The sequence below is a fragment of the Oncorhynchus nerka genome, linkage group LG18 (genome assembly GCF_034236695.1).
Source record: "Oncorhynchus nerka isolate Pitt River linkage group LG18, Oner_Uvic_2.0, whole genome shotgun sequence".
Taxonomy (NCBI): domain Eukaryota; kingdom Metazoa; phylum Chordata; class Actinopteri; order Salmoniformes; family Salmonidae; genus Oncorhynchus; species Oncorhynchus nerka.
In genome coordinates this window covers 21,028,280-21,045,412 of record NC_088413.1, presented here as the reverse complement: position 1 = coordinate 21,045,412, position 17,133 = coordinate 21,028,280, and the positions used below count along the sequence as shown (strand labels likewise).

Genomic DNA, 17,133 nt, shown 5'->3' with positions numbered 1-17,133 from the left:
CATGGATTGTGTATGTGTGTCATCCAGAGAGTGAATTGGCACGACATAAACCGGACCCATCTGTTACTATCTGGCCGTCCGGCCGACTGGTCCTATCTGGCCGGCCGACTGGTCCTATCTGGCCAGCCGACTGGTCCTATCTGGCCGTCCGGCCGACTGGTCCTATCTGTCCATTTTGTTCCTGAGAGCAGTTCATCAGGCCTGTGTCAGGAATAGAGCGAGAGAGCCAGAGGAGGGGAGAAAGTTGGGAAGGAGAGAGGATGATGTCAATGTAGATAGGGCTGACAGACTAACATCCCACTGGGCCCTGACTGACATTAATTTTGATTAACATTTGGTCCAGTTAATTAACATGAAATCAACAAAAAAAAGTCACCATGTCATTGGATTTAGGTTAAAAGTTTGGTGAAAAAAAGACTAAATGCCCTTACGTTGATGACTTTTTGTCAGATGTGTGCGTACTGGTAGCGAAGTCAGGTGCAGGAGAGCAGAGATTTGTGAAACAGGCGCACACTTTATTTAGGCAAAAGTGCAAAACGCGCAAAACAGTCACAAGAATTATGTTTAACAATAAACATCTTCGTGAAAAATAACACGGGAAAAACAAGCCAGTCTGGTGCGTCAACAAGACACACGTAACACAAACAATCTGACACAAAGACATGATGGAGAACAGAGGAATAAATACATGTAGATTGATTGGGGAATGAAAACCAGGTGTGCAGGGAACAAGACAAAACAAATGGATACATGAAAAATGGAGCGGCGATGGCTAGAAAGCAGGTGACGTGGACCACCGAACGCCGCCCGAGCAAGGAGAGGAGCCGACTTCGGCGGAAGTCGTGACACTTTTTGAAAATCCAATCAGTTTTCCACATTGATTCAATGTCATCACATTGATTTTTGGGGGTTGAAATGACATGGAAACAAAGTTGATTCAACCAGTTTTTGCCCAGTGGGATGAAAGTCAACTGAATATATTTTTATCACTGACTTTTCACCAGTGATGTAATCACAAGCGGTAACCTTTTACACTCTTGGTCCAGCCCAGCTCAACCCTGACCTATGTAAATGAAAGATTGAGAGAAAGAAAATTGACTTTCTATGAACAGACAAATTGAAATGTATTGAATTAGATATGATATGAACTCATCTGCAGAAAGGTTCACAATTCCATCGAAGGGGAATGTGCACACGAGTGTTGTTGCGCCATACCAACAATTTGTCTATCTTCCCCGTCACATCATGAAAGGTCTTGTTGATGTTATTTTGTCTCTCTCTCTGACTCTTCCTTTCTCCTCTGACCAGAAGGGACCGGTCGGCCAGACAGATAGGACCGGTCGGCCAGACAGATATTGGACCAGTCAGCCGGACAGATATTGGACCAGTCGGCCGGACAGATATAGGACCGGTCGGCCAGACAGATATAGGGACGGACAGATATAGGACCCGGACAGATATAGGACCGGTCGGCCGGACAGATAGGACCGGTCGGCCAGACAGATATTGGACCAGTCAGCCGGACAGATATTGGACCAGTCGGCCGGACAGATATAGGACCGGTCGGCCAGACAGATATAGGACCGGTCGGCCAGACAGATATAGGACCGGTCGGCCGGACAGATATAGGACCGGTCGGCCGGACAGATAGGACCGGTCGGCCAGACAGATATAGGACCGGTCGGCCAGACAGATATTGGACCGGTCGGCCGGACTGGTGGCGGTGGGGTTATGTTGTGGGCAGGCATAAGCTACAGACAACGAACACAATTGCATTTTAACGATGACAATTTCAATGCACAGAGATACCGTGACGTGATCCTAAGGCCCATTGTAGTGCCATTCATCCGCCACCATCAACTCATGTTTTAGCATAATGCACGGCCCCATGTTGCAAGTAACTGTACACAATTATTGGAAGCTGAAAATGTTCTTCCATGGCCTGCATAGTGCATACTCACCATGTCACCCATTGAGCAAGTTTGGGATGCTCGGGATCAACAGTGTGTTCCAGGTCCCGCCAATATCCAGCAACACAGCCATTGAAGCACAGTGGGACAACATTCCACAGGCTACAATCAACTGCCTGATCTACTCTATGCAAAGGAGGCAAATGGTGGTCACACCAGATACTGAAGGGTTTTCTGATCCACGCCTTTACCTTTTTTTTAAAGGTATCTGAACAACAGATGCATGTCTGTATTCCCAGTCATGTGAAATCCATAGATTAGGGCCTAATTTAAGTATCTTAATTGACTGATTTACTTATATGAAATTGTTGATGGTTGCGTTTATATTTTTGTTCAGTATAGATTGATCCTATATAGATTGGCCCTATATAGATTGACCCTAAATATATATTGACCCTAAATATACACTCACCGCCCAGTTTATTAGGTACACCACCCCGTTAAAGAAAATGGAACGCTCCTACAGACAGTGAATCAGGCAAAGCAGGTAGACAGGCATCGAGGCAATGTTACTGTTCAATTCAACGTTAGAATAGGCAAAAGGAGTGAACTAAGCGACTTTGAGCGTGGTATGATCGGTGATGCCAGGCACACCAGGTCCAGTATCTCAGAAATGTCTGACCTTTTCACACACGACAGTGTGTAGGGTTTCCCGAGGCTGGAGTGACAAAACAAAAAACATCCAGTCAGCAGCAGTCCTGTGGGTGAAAACAGCTCGTTGATAAGAGCGGTCGAAGGAGAATGGCAAGAATCGTGCAAGCTAGCAGGCAGGCCACAAATAGACAAATAACGGCGTAGTACATCAGTGGTGTGCAGAACGGCATCTCGGAACGCACAACTCATCGGTCCTTGTCATGGATGGGCTATTGCAGCAGACGACCACATCGGGTTCTACTCCTATCAGTTAAAAACAAGAAGAAGCTGCTCCAGTGGGCACGCAATCAACAACAATTGAGGAGTGGAAACAAATTGCCTGGTCTGATGAATCCCATTTCCTGTTGCGTCATGCTAATGGCAGAGTCAGGATTTGGCGTAAGCAGCATGAGTCCATGGACCCATCCTGCTTGGTGTCAACAGTACAGGCTGGTGGCGGGGGTGTACCGCCATCCAATCTGCAGCAACTGTGTGATGCCATCGCGTCAACATGGACCAACATCCATGTGGAACGTTTCAGACTTGTAGAATCAATTCCCCCGAATAAGTCAGGTTGTTCTGAAGGAAAAGGGGGGTCCGACCCGGTACTAGGTGGGTGTACCTGTCAAACGGGTATAATAAATTGACCCTAAATATATATTGACCTTTTAATAGATTGACCCTAAATATATATTCTCACTTTGCTTCCAAATTAAATCAGTTCAATAAGTTGGAAGGAAAGGATTTTTTCCTTTTAAAAGTACAGGAAATTAATGCAGTCCGATTTGACTTTCAAATGTTTTAAAGACAGAGAAGATTGACATTTTCTGTGTCAATGAGTTTAGTCAGTAAATTAACAACTTTACTTCAAGCCATTTGATCAATATTATAGCCTAGTAATAGCTGAGTTATAATAGACCTGCATTTGTTTTAGAGCTTTGTAGAGCTCATGCCTGTCAATTTAATTCATCCCTCCTCCTTTCAGGCCAAACTACTGTCAAAGAGGGGGACACAGAGGGGGAATAGAGTCTGGACAGACAGAGAGGTGTCCCCCTGATACTCACAATGCAGAGTAAGGGAGAACTGTAGGGTTGAGGTTCAAGGTGCGAGTTGTCCATTGAAATGTGGCAACTTGGACCTCAACCCTACAGTTCTCCCTCGCTCTGCGTTTTGAGTGTCAGGAGAGGACACTTTACATCCCAAAGGATTACTCTCCAACAGGTTCCCCAAAGACATGGAAAATGTTAACCATTAGTGGAAAAAAAAATCTAAAACTGACCCAAAATCAGCATCTAGGGACAACTTAACACTGCTCCACCTGTGACATAATGAAAGGCAGGGGCAGGAGTTTTTCCTCACCACGTGACCAGACCAGGGAACACCTCCTGGCCCTAGATTTAAGGGGAATGGCTCGGCTTCACACTAGTGGGGTTTTCATATGAAAACTAGGTCTATGTGTTTTGAACCGTTTGAATGGTTTCCACATTGAACACTACCCTCTCTGTGTAGTGGCCGTGTTTTCAGTTCAACTGTCTTGATGCTTGGTCCAGAGTGGACTGATAATGTATAAGTTATGACAAGTAAATATTCTAAACATCCTTATGAATGTGTATAGGTGAACAGTAATTAAAAAATGATTTCCATTTGCCTGTCAACAATATACTTTAGATTTACTATCAGATTGATAGGCTGTAAAGATGTCGATGGAATTCATATATATTCATATTTTTTTTCAAGTCAATTAACTGTCGTTTATTTCTATTAGAAATACCAGAAATAGTTAAATGCTTTATTTTAGAAAAATCGTGAAATATTGTTTACACCAGAAAACATGTTTATTACATAGCTACAACATTGTTGTTATTGTGGAGCACTCCTATACAGGAGGTGGCGGTGTCCAACTTTCAAGTCCAGTATATGATTACATTACTGTGATGAGGAACAGGAAAAATAATCTCACCAGCGAGCTACAAACAAAGCTAGCTAGCTATCCATGTTTAGTTTCTGATATTATTGTATTTGTTTGAATAGCTTGCTAGATACTCATAATAAAGAAAACACAAAGACTGTTTTCATATTGAAAAGAGGCCAAAAGCGTCGGGGGACAATGTCGGGTTCTGTGGTCGAGTTCCAGGCGCAGATAGCCTCAATCATGGAGGTGCTAGCCAACGCGGCTGTAGCCGAAATCTGCAAAGTTGTTGACGATGGCTATGCGGTTGTACACCTGAAGATGTCCCAAAGCCACAAGGAGAACGAATTTCTCCGGAGGAAAATGAAATTGATGGAACTTCAGATCACCAGATTTCGAACGGATAGAACAAAGTCTTCAGAGGGGTCCGTCCACAATCGCTTCCATGGAATACGCCTCCTAAACAGACACAACCACCGTGAAACGGCAACGACAGGTTGGTGATGATGATGAATTTGACACTGTGCACGTATTTTAAATTAAATGACAGATTACCGACCATTTCGAATCCCACCGTACCTTCTCCGCTATGCAATCTGGTTTCCGAGCCACGCTCAAGGTCCTAAACGATATCATAACCGCAATCGATGAGAAATAATACTGTGCAGCCGTATTCCTTGACCTGGCCAAAGCTTTCGACTGTCAATCACCACATTCTTATTGGCAGACAACAGCCTTGGTTTCTCAAATGATTGCCTCGCCTGGTTCACCAACTACTTCTCTGATAGAGTTCAGTGTGTCAAATCGGAGGGCCTGTTGTCCGGGTCCTCTGACAGTCTCTATGGGGGCGCAGGGTTCAATTCTCGGGCTGACTCTCTTCTCTGTATACATCAATGATGTCGCTCTTTCTGCTGGTGATTCTCTGATCCACCTCTACACAGACGACACCATTCTGTATACTTCTGGCCCCTCCTTGGATACTGTATTAACTAACCTCTAGACGAGTGTTTGAATGTTAAATGACGAGACAGAGGCATTGATGCGAGTAACCAGTCTTGTTCATTACATGACAACACATCCGGGTATCTCAAGCACCCCGGTAAAACACAAGATTTGCAGTAATGAACATTTACCAACAGATGGCATCACTGTGCCATCTTACACCCATAACAACTTGCTTCAATGCCATACAACTCTCCTTGCGTGACCTCCAACTGCTCTTAAATGCTAGTAAAACTAAATGCATGCTCTTCAACTGATCACTGCCCGCATCTGCTCGCCCGTCCAGCATCACTACTCTGGACAGTTCTGACTTAGAATATGTGGACAGCTACAAATACCTAGGTGTCTGGTTAGACTGTAAACTCTCCTTCCAGTCTCACATTAAGCATCTCCAATCCCAAAAATAAATATAGAATCGGCTTCCTATTTCGCAACAAAGCATCCTTCACTCATGCTGCCAAACATACCCTCGTAAAACTGACCATCCTACCGATCCTCGACTTCGGCCACGTCATTTACAAAATAGCCTCCAACACTCTACTCAAAAAATTGGATGCAGTCTATCACAGTGCCATCCGTTTTGTCACCAAAGCCCCATATACTACCCACCACTGCGACTTGTACACTCTCGTTGGCTGGCCCTCGCTTCATACTTGTCAGCTAACCCACTGGCTCCAGGTCATCTACAAGACCCTGCTAGGTAAAGTCTCCCCTTATCTCAGCTCACTGGTCACCATAGCAGCACCTACCTGTAGCACGCGCTCCAGCAGGTATGTCTCACTGGTCACCCCCAAAGCCAATTCTTATTTTGACCGCCTTCCAGTTCTCTGCTGCCAATGACTGGAACGAACTGCAAAAATCACTGAAGCTTTAAGCACCAGCTGTCAGAGCAGCTCACAGATCACTAAACCTGTGCATAGCCCATCTGTAAATAGCCCATCCAACTACCTCATCCCCATGCTGTATTTATTTATTTATCTTGCTCCTTTGCACCCCAGTATCTCTACTTGCACATTCATCTTCTGCACATTCTACCATTCCAGTGTTTAATTGCTATATTGTAATTACTTCGCCACCATGGTCTATTTATATTGCCTTGCCTCCCTTGTCCTACCTCATTTGCACACACTGTATGTATACTTTTTCTACTGTATTATTGACTGTATGTTTGTTTATTCCATGTGTAACTCTGTGTTGTTGTATGTGTCAAACTGCTTAGCTTTATCTTGGCCAGGTCACAGTTGCAAATGAGAACTTGTTCTCAACTAGCCTATCTGGTTAAATAAAGGTGAAATAAAAAAATAAAAAATTAAACATGAATCTTCAATTTGACCCCATCCATCAATTGTGTTTTACAAAGTTCAAAGCTAGTATAATACAGCCATGATTGATGTACTGTCAATACAGTTCGGCCTAGATGTAATTATTGAGATCCACCTCAAGAGGCTGAAGAAATTTGGCTTGGCCCCAAAGACCTTCATAAACCTACAGATGCACCATTGAGAGCATCCTTCCGGACTGTATCACCACCTGGTACTGCTATTGCACCGTCTGCAACCGCAGGGCTCTCTAGAGGGTGGTGCAGTTAGCCCAACGTATTTCCGGGGGCACCCTTGCCAGGACATCTACAGCACAGGTGTCACAGGAAGGCCAAGAAGAATATCAAGGACCTCAGCCAGCTGAGCCTGTTCACTCACTACCATCTAGAAGGTGGAGACATTACAGGTGCATCACAGCAGGGAACGAGAGACTGAAACACTGCTTTTATCTCCAGGCTATCAGACTGTCCCCACTAGACTGCCTCCGCCCAGTACCCTGCCCTGAACTTAGTCACTTTAACCACTAGGCTACGCTGCCGCCCCTAGTCACTGTTACTAGCCCGGCTACCACCCAATACTCTACCCTGCACCTTAGTGACTGCTGCCCTAGTCATTGAACACTGGTCACTTTAATAATGTTTACATACTGTTTTACCCACTTTATATGGATGTAATGTATTCTAGTCAAGGCTCATCCTATATAACTACTGTTGTACACACCTTTTCTACTCATATACTGTCCATGCTGTCTATATATACCATCATATACATATATATTTATTCCGGACTCTGACCATGGTCGTTCTGATATTTCTTAATTCCTTTTTATTTTTTGGATGTGTCTGTATTGTTTTGTATTACTGCCCTGATGGAGCTAAAAACACAAGCATTTCACTGTGTTACAGTAGATATTACTGCCCTGATGGAGCTAAAAACACAAGCATTTCACTGTGTTACAGTAGATATTACTGCCCTGATGGAGCTAAAAACACAAGCATTTCACTGTGTTACAGTAGCTATTACTGCCCTGATTGAGCTAAAAACACAAGCATTTCACTGTGTTACAGTAGATATTACTGCCCTGATGGAGCTAAAAACACAAGCATTTCACTGTGTTACAGTAGGTATTATTGCCTTGATGGAGCTAGAAACACAAGCATTTCACTGTGTTACAGTAGATATTACTGCCCTGATGGAGCTAAAAACACAAGCATTTCACTGTGTTACAGTAGCTATTACTGCCCTGATGGAGCTAAAAACACAAGCATTTCACTGTGTTACAGTAGGTATTACTGCCCTGATGGAGCTAAAAACACAAGCATTTCACTGTGTTACAGTAGATATTACTGCCCTGATGGAGCTAAAAACACAAGCATTTCACTGTGTTGTGTTACAGTAGATGGAGCTAAAAACACAAGCATTTCACTGATGGTAGATAAAAAAACACAAGCATTTCACTGTGTTACAGTAGATATTACTGCCCTGATGGAGCTAAAAACACAAGCATTTCACTGTGTTACAGTAGATATTACTGCCCTGATGGAGCTAAAAACACAAGCATTTCACTGTGTTACAGTAGGTATTATTGCCTTGATGGAGCTAGAAACACAAGCATTTCACTGTGTTACAGTAGATATTACTGCCCTGATGGAGCTAAAAACACAAGCATTTCACTGTGTTACAGTAGCTATTACTGCCTGATGGAGCTAAAAACACAAGCATTTCACTGTGTTACAGTAGGTATTACTGCCCTGATGGAGCTAAAAACACAAGCATTTCACTGTGTTACAGTAGATATTACTGCCCTGATGGAGCTAAAAACACAAGCATTTCACTGTGTTACAGTAGATATTACTGCCCTGATGGAGCTAAAAACACAAGCATTTCACTGTGTTACAGTAGATATTACTGCCCTGATGGAGCTAAAAACACAAGCATTTCACTGTGTTACAGTAGATATTACTGCCCTGATGGAGCTAAAAACACAAGCATTTCACTGTGTTACAGTAGCTATTACTGCCCTGATGGAGCTAAAAACACAAGCATTTCACTGTGTTACAGTAGATATTACTGCACTGATGGAGCTAGAAACACAAGCATTTCACTGTGTTACAGTAGATATTACTGCCCTGATGGAGCTAAAAACACAAGCATTTCACTGTGTTACAGTAGCTATTACTGCCCTGATGGAGCTAAAAACACAAGCATTTCACTGTGTTACAGTAGATATTACTGCCCTGATGGAGCTAAAAACACAAGCATTTCACTGTGTTACAGTAGATATTACTGCCCTGATGGTGCTAAAAACACAAGCATTTCACTGTGTTACAGTAGATATTACTGCACTGATGGAGCTAGAAACACAAGCATTTCACTGTTACAGTAGCTATTACTGCATGGAGCTGCATTTCACTGTGTTACAGTAGGTATTACTGCCCTGGTGGAGCTAGAAACACAAGCATTTCACTGTGTTACAGTAGGTATTACTTCCCTGATGGAGCTAGAAACACAAGCATTTCACTGTGTTACAGTAGGTATTACTGCCCTGATGGAGCTAGAAACACAAGCATTTCACTGTGTTACAGTAGGTATTACTGCCCTGATGGAGCTAGAAACACAAGCATTTCACTGTGTTACAGTAGGTATTACTGCCCTGATGGAGCTAGAAACACAAGCATTTCACTGTGACAGTAGGTATTACTGCCTTGATGGAGCTAGAAACACAAGCATTTCACTGTGTTACAGTAGATATTACTGCCCTGATGGAGCTAGAAACACAAGCATTTCACTGTGTTACAGTAGGTATTACTGCCCTGATGGAGCTAGAAACACAAGCATTTCACTGTTACAGTAGGTATTACTGCCTTGATGGAGCTAGAAACACAAGCATTTCACTGTGTTACAGTAGGTATTACTACCCTGATGGAGCTAGAAACACAAACATTTCACTGTTACAGTAGGTATTACTGCCCTGATGGAGCTAGAAACACAAGCATTTCACTGTTACAGTAGGTATTACTGCCCTGATGGAGCTAGACACACAAGCATTTCACTGTGTTACAGTAGGTATTACTGCCCTGATGGAGCTAGAAACACAAGCATTTCACTGTGTTACAGTAGGTATTACTGCCCTGATGGAGCTAGACACACAAGCATTTCACTGTTACAGTAGGTATTACTGCCATGATGGAGCTAGAAACATAAGCATTTCACTGTTACAGTAGGTATTACTGCCATGATGGAGCTAGAAACATAAGCATTTCACTGTTACAGTAGGTATTACTGCCATGATGGAGCTAGAAACACAAGCATTTCACTGTTACAGTAGGTATTACTGCCATGATGGAGCTAGAAACATAAGCATTTCGCTACACCTGCGATAACATCTGTAAAATATGTGTACGTGACCAATAAAATAAGATTTGAAGATGTATCATGCTTTCTTTGTACTGTCAACACAGCTAGGATTCTTTTAACTCTACAGACACATAACATACATCATGAACATATGTTTGCTTGGTACTTTGTAAAACAACATTGATGGATGGGGTCAAATTAACCTCCTCTTTATTTCCAGGACCTACTTGGCAAAGCAGAAACAGACTTTCCAACAGGAGTTTTGGGAACAGCAGCATTCAAAGAGACAGACAGCCCATAGACGTGGATCAAGACGATGTCTCTCCATCAAAGCATATGGATGCTACAAGTGATGAGGTAAGTTCCAATTTTAACAGACGATTTTAGACTGTCACAGACTTATGTCTGTTTTAGTCTCGGACACCAGACACTTCCTTCCGCCTGGGGATGAGGTTATGTCTGAATAGATGTGTATGTCAGCACATTATAACTAGTGATGTAGTGGTTAAAAATATGGTTGGTAAACGATGATCAGTGAGTAAAGTAACAGTCCCTATACTTTCAATGCATTTTTGTGCCAAAGGGTTATAAAGGCATGTGTAAGATACAGAAGGTGGAGTTCACCCTCCACTACACCACTGATTATAACACAATAACAACAAGACAACTACTATGAATTTCACACCCATATCTCCATTCAGTAGATAGTGTATGCTCTGTCTCACTCACTCATCTCTCCCACTTAACCCCATCAGCAGTCAGCAGAGACAGAGGAAGGGGAACCAGACCTGCTGATCATCAAGGTGGAGGGAGAAGCAGATGACCATCACTCTAGGTTCAGCCACCCAGCTAGAACAGTGGAGGGCAGCAGAGAACTAACCACCCAACCGGCTGCAGCCACCACAGAGGACACTGCCATTCAGTCCAGTGGCCCCAGAGGCAACAACAACTACAACACCACTATGGAGGTCAGTGGATCTGATGCCATCCTCCTCCAATCAGAAACAGGGAATGTGAACCAGGGACCCCAGCAGTACACAGGATTTGAACCCAAAGCAGAGAGACAGAGTCTGGACACAAAGTGTGACATGAACGGGGACCTCAATCTCCTAAGAGATTCTTTAAACCAGGTATGGAGAGAGGTAGTAGTGACTGATGATGGTGCCTCTGCTGCTCACACTAAAGTAATGGACCTAGGGAGTGGCCCAGTGGGCCCAGAAACACAGACCAGCTCGGCCACAGATATGAGCAGTGTATCTAGTGGCCAGCAGGTGGATAGAGGTTTCGAGTGGGGTCAGGTGAGTACAGCTACTACACCACAGGACAATGGGACTGGAAGTAAGCAGGGAGTGGGAGTGTTTAACAGAAACGCACCAATGATTTGCCATGATTTGATGAAAGACAACACACCGCTATTGGTTTCACCCGGCTTCCGGACCTCAGAGATAAATACAGGCACCCATCTTGACACAGGAAATGCAGGTGAGGCCAACAAAGCCAGTTGGTGCTCATTGGCAAGCCTCCATAGACACTCTGAAATACCAGGAAGAGGAGTTCAACAACCAGCTCATACCTCACTTCCTGTCAGCCATTTTAGACCAAGCACCACAACTTCCTGTCATTTGAGTAATCTTGCCACAGATGTTAGACCTGGCACCGTAGAACGACAGTACGGTTTCCCGAGCTGCCATAAGAAGTTTGTCCACGAGAGTGAGTTGCAGCAGCACGCTGTCATCCACACCAGAAAGCGGGGGTTCGCCTGCAACTTCTGTGAGAAGAGCTTTGAGGGCGCCAGCCATCTCCAAATGCACCTAAACGTCCACACTGGCGAGAAGCCCTTCAGTTGTGCACAGTGCGGGCGCAGGTTCTCCCACACCAGCAATCTGAAAAGACATCAGAAGCTTCATCATTGATAACTGACATGGAACAAGAGATTCCTATTGAAAAAAAGCTGTAATAGAAATATCATGAGTTCAAACGTCATTGGTTCTAACATAGTCGTATGTCTGCAGGATGTTTGCCCTGGTCTCATACGTCTACAATACAACGTGGTTCAATATTTACATTATCTACAAAGACTGTTACGTTTTCTCTTCCAACAGCATCACTCACATTGACTGTTAAGATCATGGTTGTGTTCTTCTAACACTAAAGTTATAGCAGATACTGAAATTCTACTGTGAGACTGAAAAACTGTCTGTTCTTCTGTAACAATTTCATCAATGGCTGTTGCTGTTTATTCATTAAATCCTATAATTCCCTCAATAAATAATATTTTTCAAATAATTTCATGGTGCTTCTTTTGACTCTAAATATATATTCTCACATTGACCCTAAATATATTGTAAGGAAAGGACATTTTTCTTTCAAAATTACAAGTGAATTATTGAGGTCCAGTTTTAGTTTCATATGTTTTGAGAAGCTTTAGATGTTCTGTGTCCATGAGTTGAGTCAGTAAAGTAACAACTTAATTCAAGCCATTAGATCAATATTATAGCCTAGTAATAGCTGAGTTATAATAGATCTGTTTGTTTGAGAGCTTTGTAGAGCTCATGTCTCTCTACTTAATTCCTCCTTCCTCTTTTCAGGCCAAATCTACTGTGGAAGGGGAGAGAGACCTCCAGCCATGGAAGAAAGAAGAGGGTCTGAGGGAGATCCCAGGTAATGATTTATGGATTGCTGTAATGAAAAATGACATACTGATTGACAACCTCATTGTTTTATTTGACTGCATATGACCATCATGCTTTTGTTGTCTCTTCAGGTACTGATAGTGGCCACAGAATGACAGACCCAAACACACCGACCTCTCTAGACACGGACCAAAAAGAGCTCACTGAGCAGCTCAGAACCAAACACAGCATAGTGACTGTCAACAGATCAGACACTGTTTTCAAGTCAGACCCGGAGCCTGAGAGCCTGAGCCAGGTGTTTCAACTCACAGGTCCAAGACCTGTTGGTAAACAGCAGTGTAGCCTGAACCCCGAGAGAACAACCGATCTGCCTGTAAACTCCCATAAGCGAAGAGGCAGTGATACAGCGAATGATCGGCCGTCTTGTTCTAGTTATGCTGCCGAGACGGTCTCAGGAAGCCCCTCGCCTCTCACAAAGGTGAACCCCATTCCCCCACTTCCTCAGATGGTGAGGGGTGAACACGAGTATTCCCAGGTCGATTCAGAAGTCATGTCGGAGGTCATAGTTATCGACCCCCTTCCTGTTGACGATGGGGAAGATGGGGATGGCACGCCCTCGTCCTGGAGACAAGGTGACATCATGGAACCCAGGCGTCATCAAGGAGGACATAGTGAAGCAGATGCCATGCTTCTTGGAGGACATTCGAGTAACACTTATCATCTTCATCATCCTCACCCAGGTGTCCAGCCAGCAGCGAGACAGAACTCACCTGACAATCACTTCTACACCATCGGCTTGGACGGCGCATTCAACAACCGCCTCGGCACCTTTCAGAACCCCGCAACCACCACCACTCCATACGCCACAGGAACCGAGGAGCTGCAGTACCCCACCTGGGTGGATTTCCCTGGGAGCGGGCGACGGGACTGGGACACCCTGGGCGACGGGACTGGGACTCATCAGGACAGAGGGCCTAGGGAGGAGGGGGCGAGGTCCTACAGGTGCACCTTCTGTGAGAGGGAGTACCCTCACCTGTGCCAGCTCAAGATGCACCAGAGGGTTCACACGGGGGAGAAACCGTACGAGTGCGCCCTGTGTGGGAAGCAGTTCAGCCAGCTGTGCAGCCTGAAGCGGCACCAGAGAGTACACACAGGGGAGAAACCTTTCAGATGCACTCAATGCGGGAAACAGTTCTCTCATTCCAGCAATTTAAAAGTGCATCAGAGCGTCCATACGGGTGAGAAACTGTTCCACTGCACCCAGTGTGGGAAGAACTTCTCCTTTCTGAGCAATCTGATAAGACACCAGACAGTTCACACACGGAAATTATAGGTTGTGTTGTGATTTGGGACTGTGATTCTGAATTGATTGTAAATTGTATGTGTATGATTGCTCTGGCTTAAAGGTTGTTACCTGTTTCTCCCCTGACTGTTATTTTGTATTCTGGAGCCTTTTGTAAAAATGTTATAAAAAGAAGTGACACTAAATTTTTGACTGCAGATTATTATATTGGTTCATGTTGGTTATTTTTGTCTAAAATGTTCAACTTATTGTATAAATTCCTACAGTATTTGTGATGCAAAGTGTTGAAAATAATCAGGAGAAACTAAGATTTTGTCACAATCAACATGCTTGTGTTAAAGTTCAAAAGAAATAAAGCAACTCATGGGAAATTTGAAAAAGGTATTGTCTTTGAGAATGAGAGTAATACATTTAGCTTTATCTCAGCAAATACATCTCTGTGATCTCAGTGTTTACGGTAAACTGTCTCCGGAAGTAGATTGTTTAACCACATAATGGTTTTACCTGGAAAGTTTGTTTGCTAGCTAAATAATAACAAAGATGTCCAACTTCGTCATTTTTGCGTGTAGATTCCGTTATGGAAACTTTAACGGCAAAAGTCATACGAGCAGTGTGTCAAATAATGGAAGAATTCCTATGAATTTGGTTCTACCGTTTGAACCATTTTGGCAATAAACTATTATGACCCCATTCCTGAAATATGGACATATCTTCGGTTCCCCTCAACGACGATCACATGCTGTGTTAGAAGGGAGTGACACAAAGTGTCTCCCATAAGTAAACATTGCCCCGTCACAGCCCTTCTAAGCACAGCCTTTCCACTTCCTATTTAATCTTGCTCTTATGACTGACTGGGTTAGAACCAGGTCTCCTGCATATCACAAGACTGTGTTAGCCCACATAACTAAAGCCCATAGGGATTAGTACAGGAAGCTAACAAGTCTTCAAGTCTCCAGCAAGGTTACTCATCAAAAGAGTGGTTCATCGAACCACCTCGGTTAAATTTCACCCCCCTTTGACCTCCTACTCAGAGATCACGGCACCAATATAACTGATTGGGGTTCAAATCAGGCCTCCTGCACAAGACCACTTTCTGTCGCAAACAGAAACAGAATGATCTGTGCAACCCATTTAATGAGAATGCAACAGACGTGGTTCGGTGATCCATGCATGTGATGAGCAACCTGGCTGAAGACGTGTTAAGTTTAACCCAGGGCTCCGCTTTTGTGACAAGTCACTTATCACAAAAGCGTGGTCATCAAACCACCTGTTAGACTTCACCCTCATTTGACCTCCTTGAAGACTCATCCAAGTCACAGGACCAATGCCTAGGCTTTAGCTCACAGGCTAACACAGTCTTAACCCATTGTCACGTTGATCTTATAATGACTACCTTGCCGGAGAATTGAAACGGATGTCTAACAATAACTAACACGTCTAACACAAACATTTGCGTGAAACTAATTAAAAAAGCCTTTTTTAATCGCACGGTGGTTGGAATGCTTCAGGAGTGCGGTCTCGTGGGTTGGAGGCAGAAGTCCTGAGGTTGAGTCTCCCTATGAGCTGAATCGGGGGGAAGCTGTACTCACTAAACAAGCAGCGTGACGTCCTTTACAACGGTGCCACGGGACTCTACAGTTGTGATGGTTCAACCACTGGGGGCGCTGTGGAGCCAGTTAAGGTGGTGAATGTAGCAGATTCTGTGCAGTTCTGTGAAACTTATTCAGCAGGCCGAAGCGTCGTCCTTGCGCAATAGAAGGACTTTTTCAATAGCGCATGAGCTGTAACCCTTCAGGAGGGCGGTCTAGTGTGTTAGCGAGGCAGAGGTCCTGAGTTCTAGTCTCGGTATGAGCTGAATCACAGGCACATGGCACCCACTCCAATTTGCCTACCGCTCCAACAGATCTGCGGAAGATGCCATTTCCATCGCTTTTCCTACAGCCCTAACACATCTGGACAAGAGGAACACCTATGTGAGAATGCTGTTTATTGACAACAGTTTAGCATTAAACACTATTGTTCTCTCTAAGCTTGGCACTAAGCTCAGAGCCCTTGGTCTGGACACCACCCTCTGAAACTGGATCCTGGACTTCCTGACAGGCAGACCACAAGGTGTGAGGATTGGCAACAACACCTCCTCCACACTGACACTTAACACAGGGCCCCCCCAGGGGTGTGTCCTCAGCCCCCTGCTGTACTCCCTGTTCAGCCACGACTGCGTGGATTTGCACGACACTAACGCAGTCATCAAGTTTGCTGACGACACCACAGTTGTAGACCTGATAACCAACAACGACGAGTCAGCCTATAGGAAGGAGGTAAGTGAACTGGCATTGTTGTGTTATCACAACAACCTCTCCTTCAACGTCAGCAAAAAAAGTTGACTGTTGACTTCAGGAAGCAAAGGAGGGAACATACCCCAATCCACATCAATGGGATTGCAGAAGAGAGAGTCAACAGTTTTAAGTTCCTCTGTGTCCACATCACTGAGAACTTGTCATGGACCAACACCACCACCACTATTGTCAAGGCGGCTGAAGAAATTTGTCATGCCACTACAAATACTACCGCTGCACAATTGAAAGCATCCTGACCAGTTGCATCACTGCCTGGTATGGGAATGTCTCCGTCCATGACCGCAAGGCCCTCCAGCAAGTGGTGAAGAAGGCCCAGTACAACACTGGGACCGAGCTTCCACCCATCAAAGACATCTACTGGAAACGGTGCCCGAGGAAGGCCCGCAGCATCATCAAGGACCACACACCCCAGTCACAAGTTGTTCACTTCCTTACTGTTGGGCAGACGGTATCGGAGCACGAGGTCTGATACCAACAAGCTCAAGAGACCGTTTCTGTCCACAAGCCATCAGACTGCTGAACACTTGAACTGGACCGACCACCTGCTCTGATTCTCCACACGTTAGTACACATGTACACACACAGATAAACACACCCACACTGCGTGTACAACACATTACATTATGAACACCTACTCTTTCCATGACATA

The 17,133-nt window shown here is 44.3% G+C and overlaps 1 protein-coding gene and 1 long non-coding RNA gene across 2 annotated transcripts; one reads left to right on the top strand and one right to left on the bottom strand.

Moving 5' to 3' along the window:
- Positions 1-4,378: 4,378 nt before the first annotated feature.
- LOC135561816 (uncharacterized) lies at positions 4,379-8,125 on the bottom strand. The gene is made up of 2 exons (XR_010459664.1): positions 5,092-8,125; positions 4,379-4,971 (listed from the first exon to the last, which is right to left on the bottom strand). It is a non-coding gene; the product is annotated as an uncharacterized LOC135561816 (long non-coding RNA).
- LOC115126966 (uncharacterized) lies at positions 4,711-14,506 on the top strand. The gene is made up of 5 exons (XM_065003704.1): positions 4,711-5,008; positions 10,411-10,547; positions 10,946-11,158; positions 12,779-12,851; positions 12,955-14,506. Exons 1-5 carry the CDS (start codon positions 4,711-4,713, stop codon positions 14,154-14,156), a joined length of 1,923 nt encoding a protein of 640 aa, XP_064859776.1. The 3' UTR covers positions 14,157-14,506.
- Positions 14,507-17,133: the final 2,627 nt, after the last annotated feature.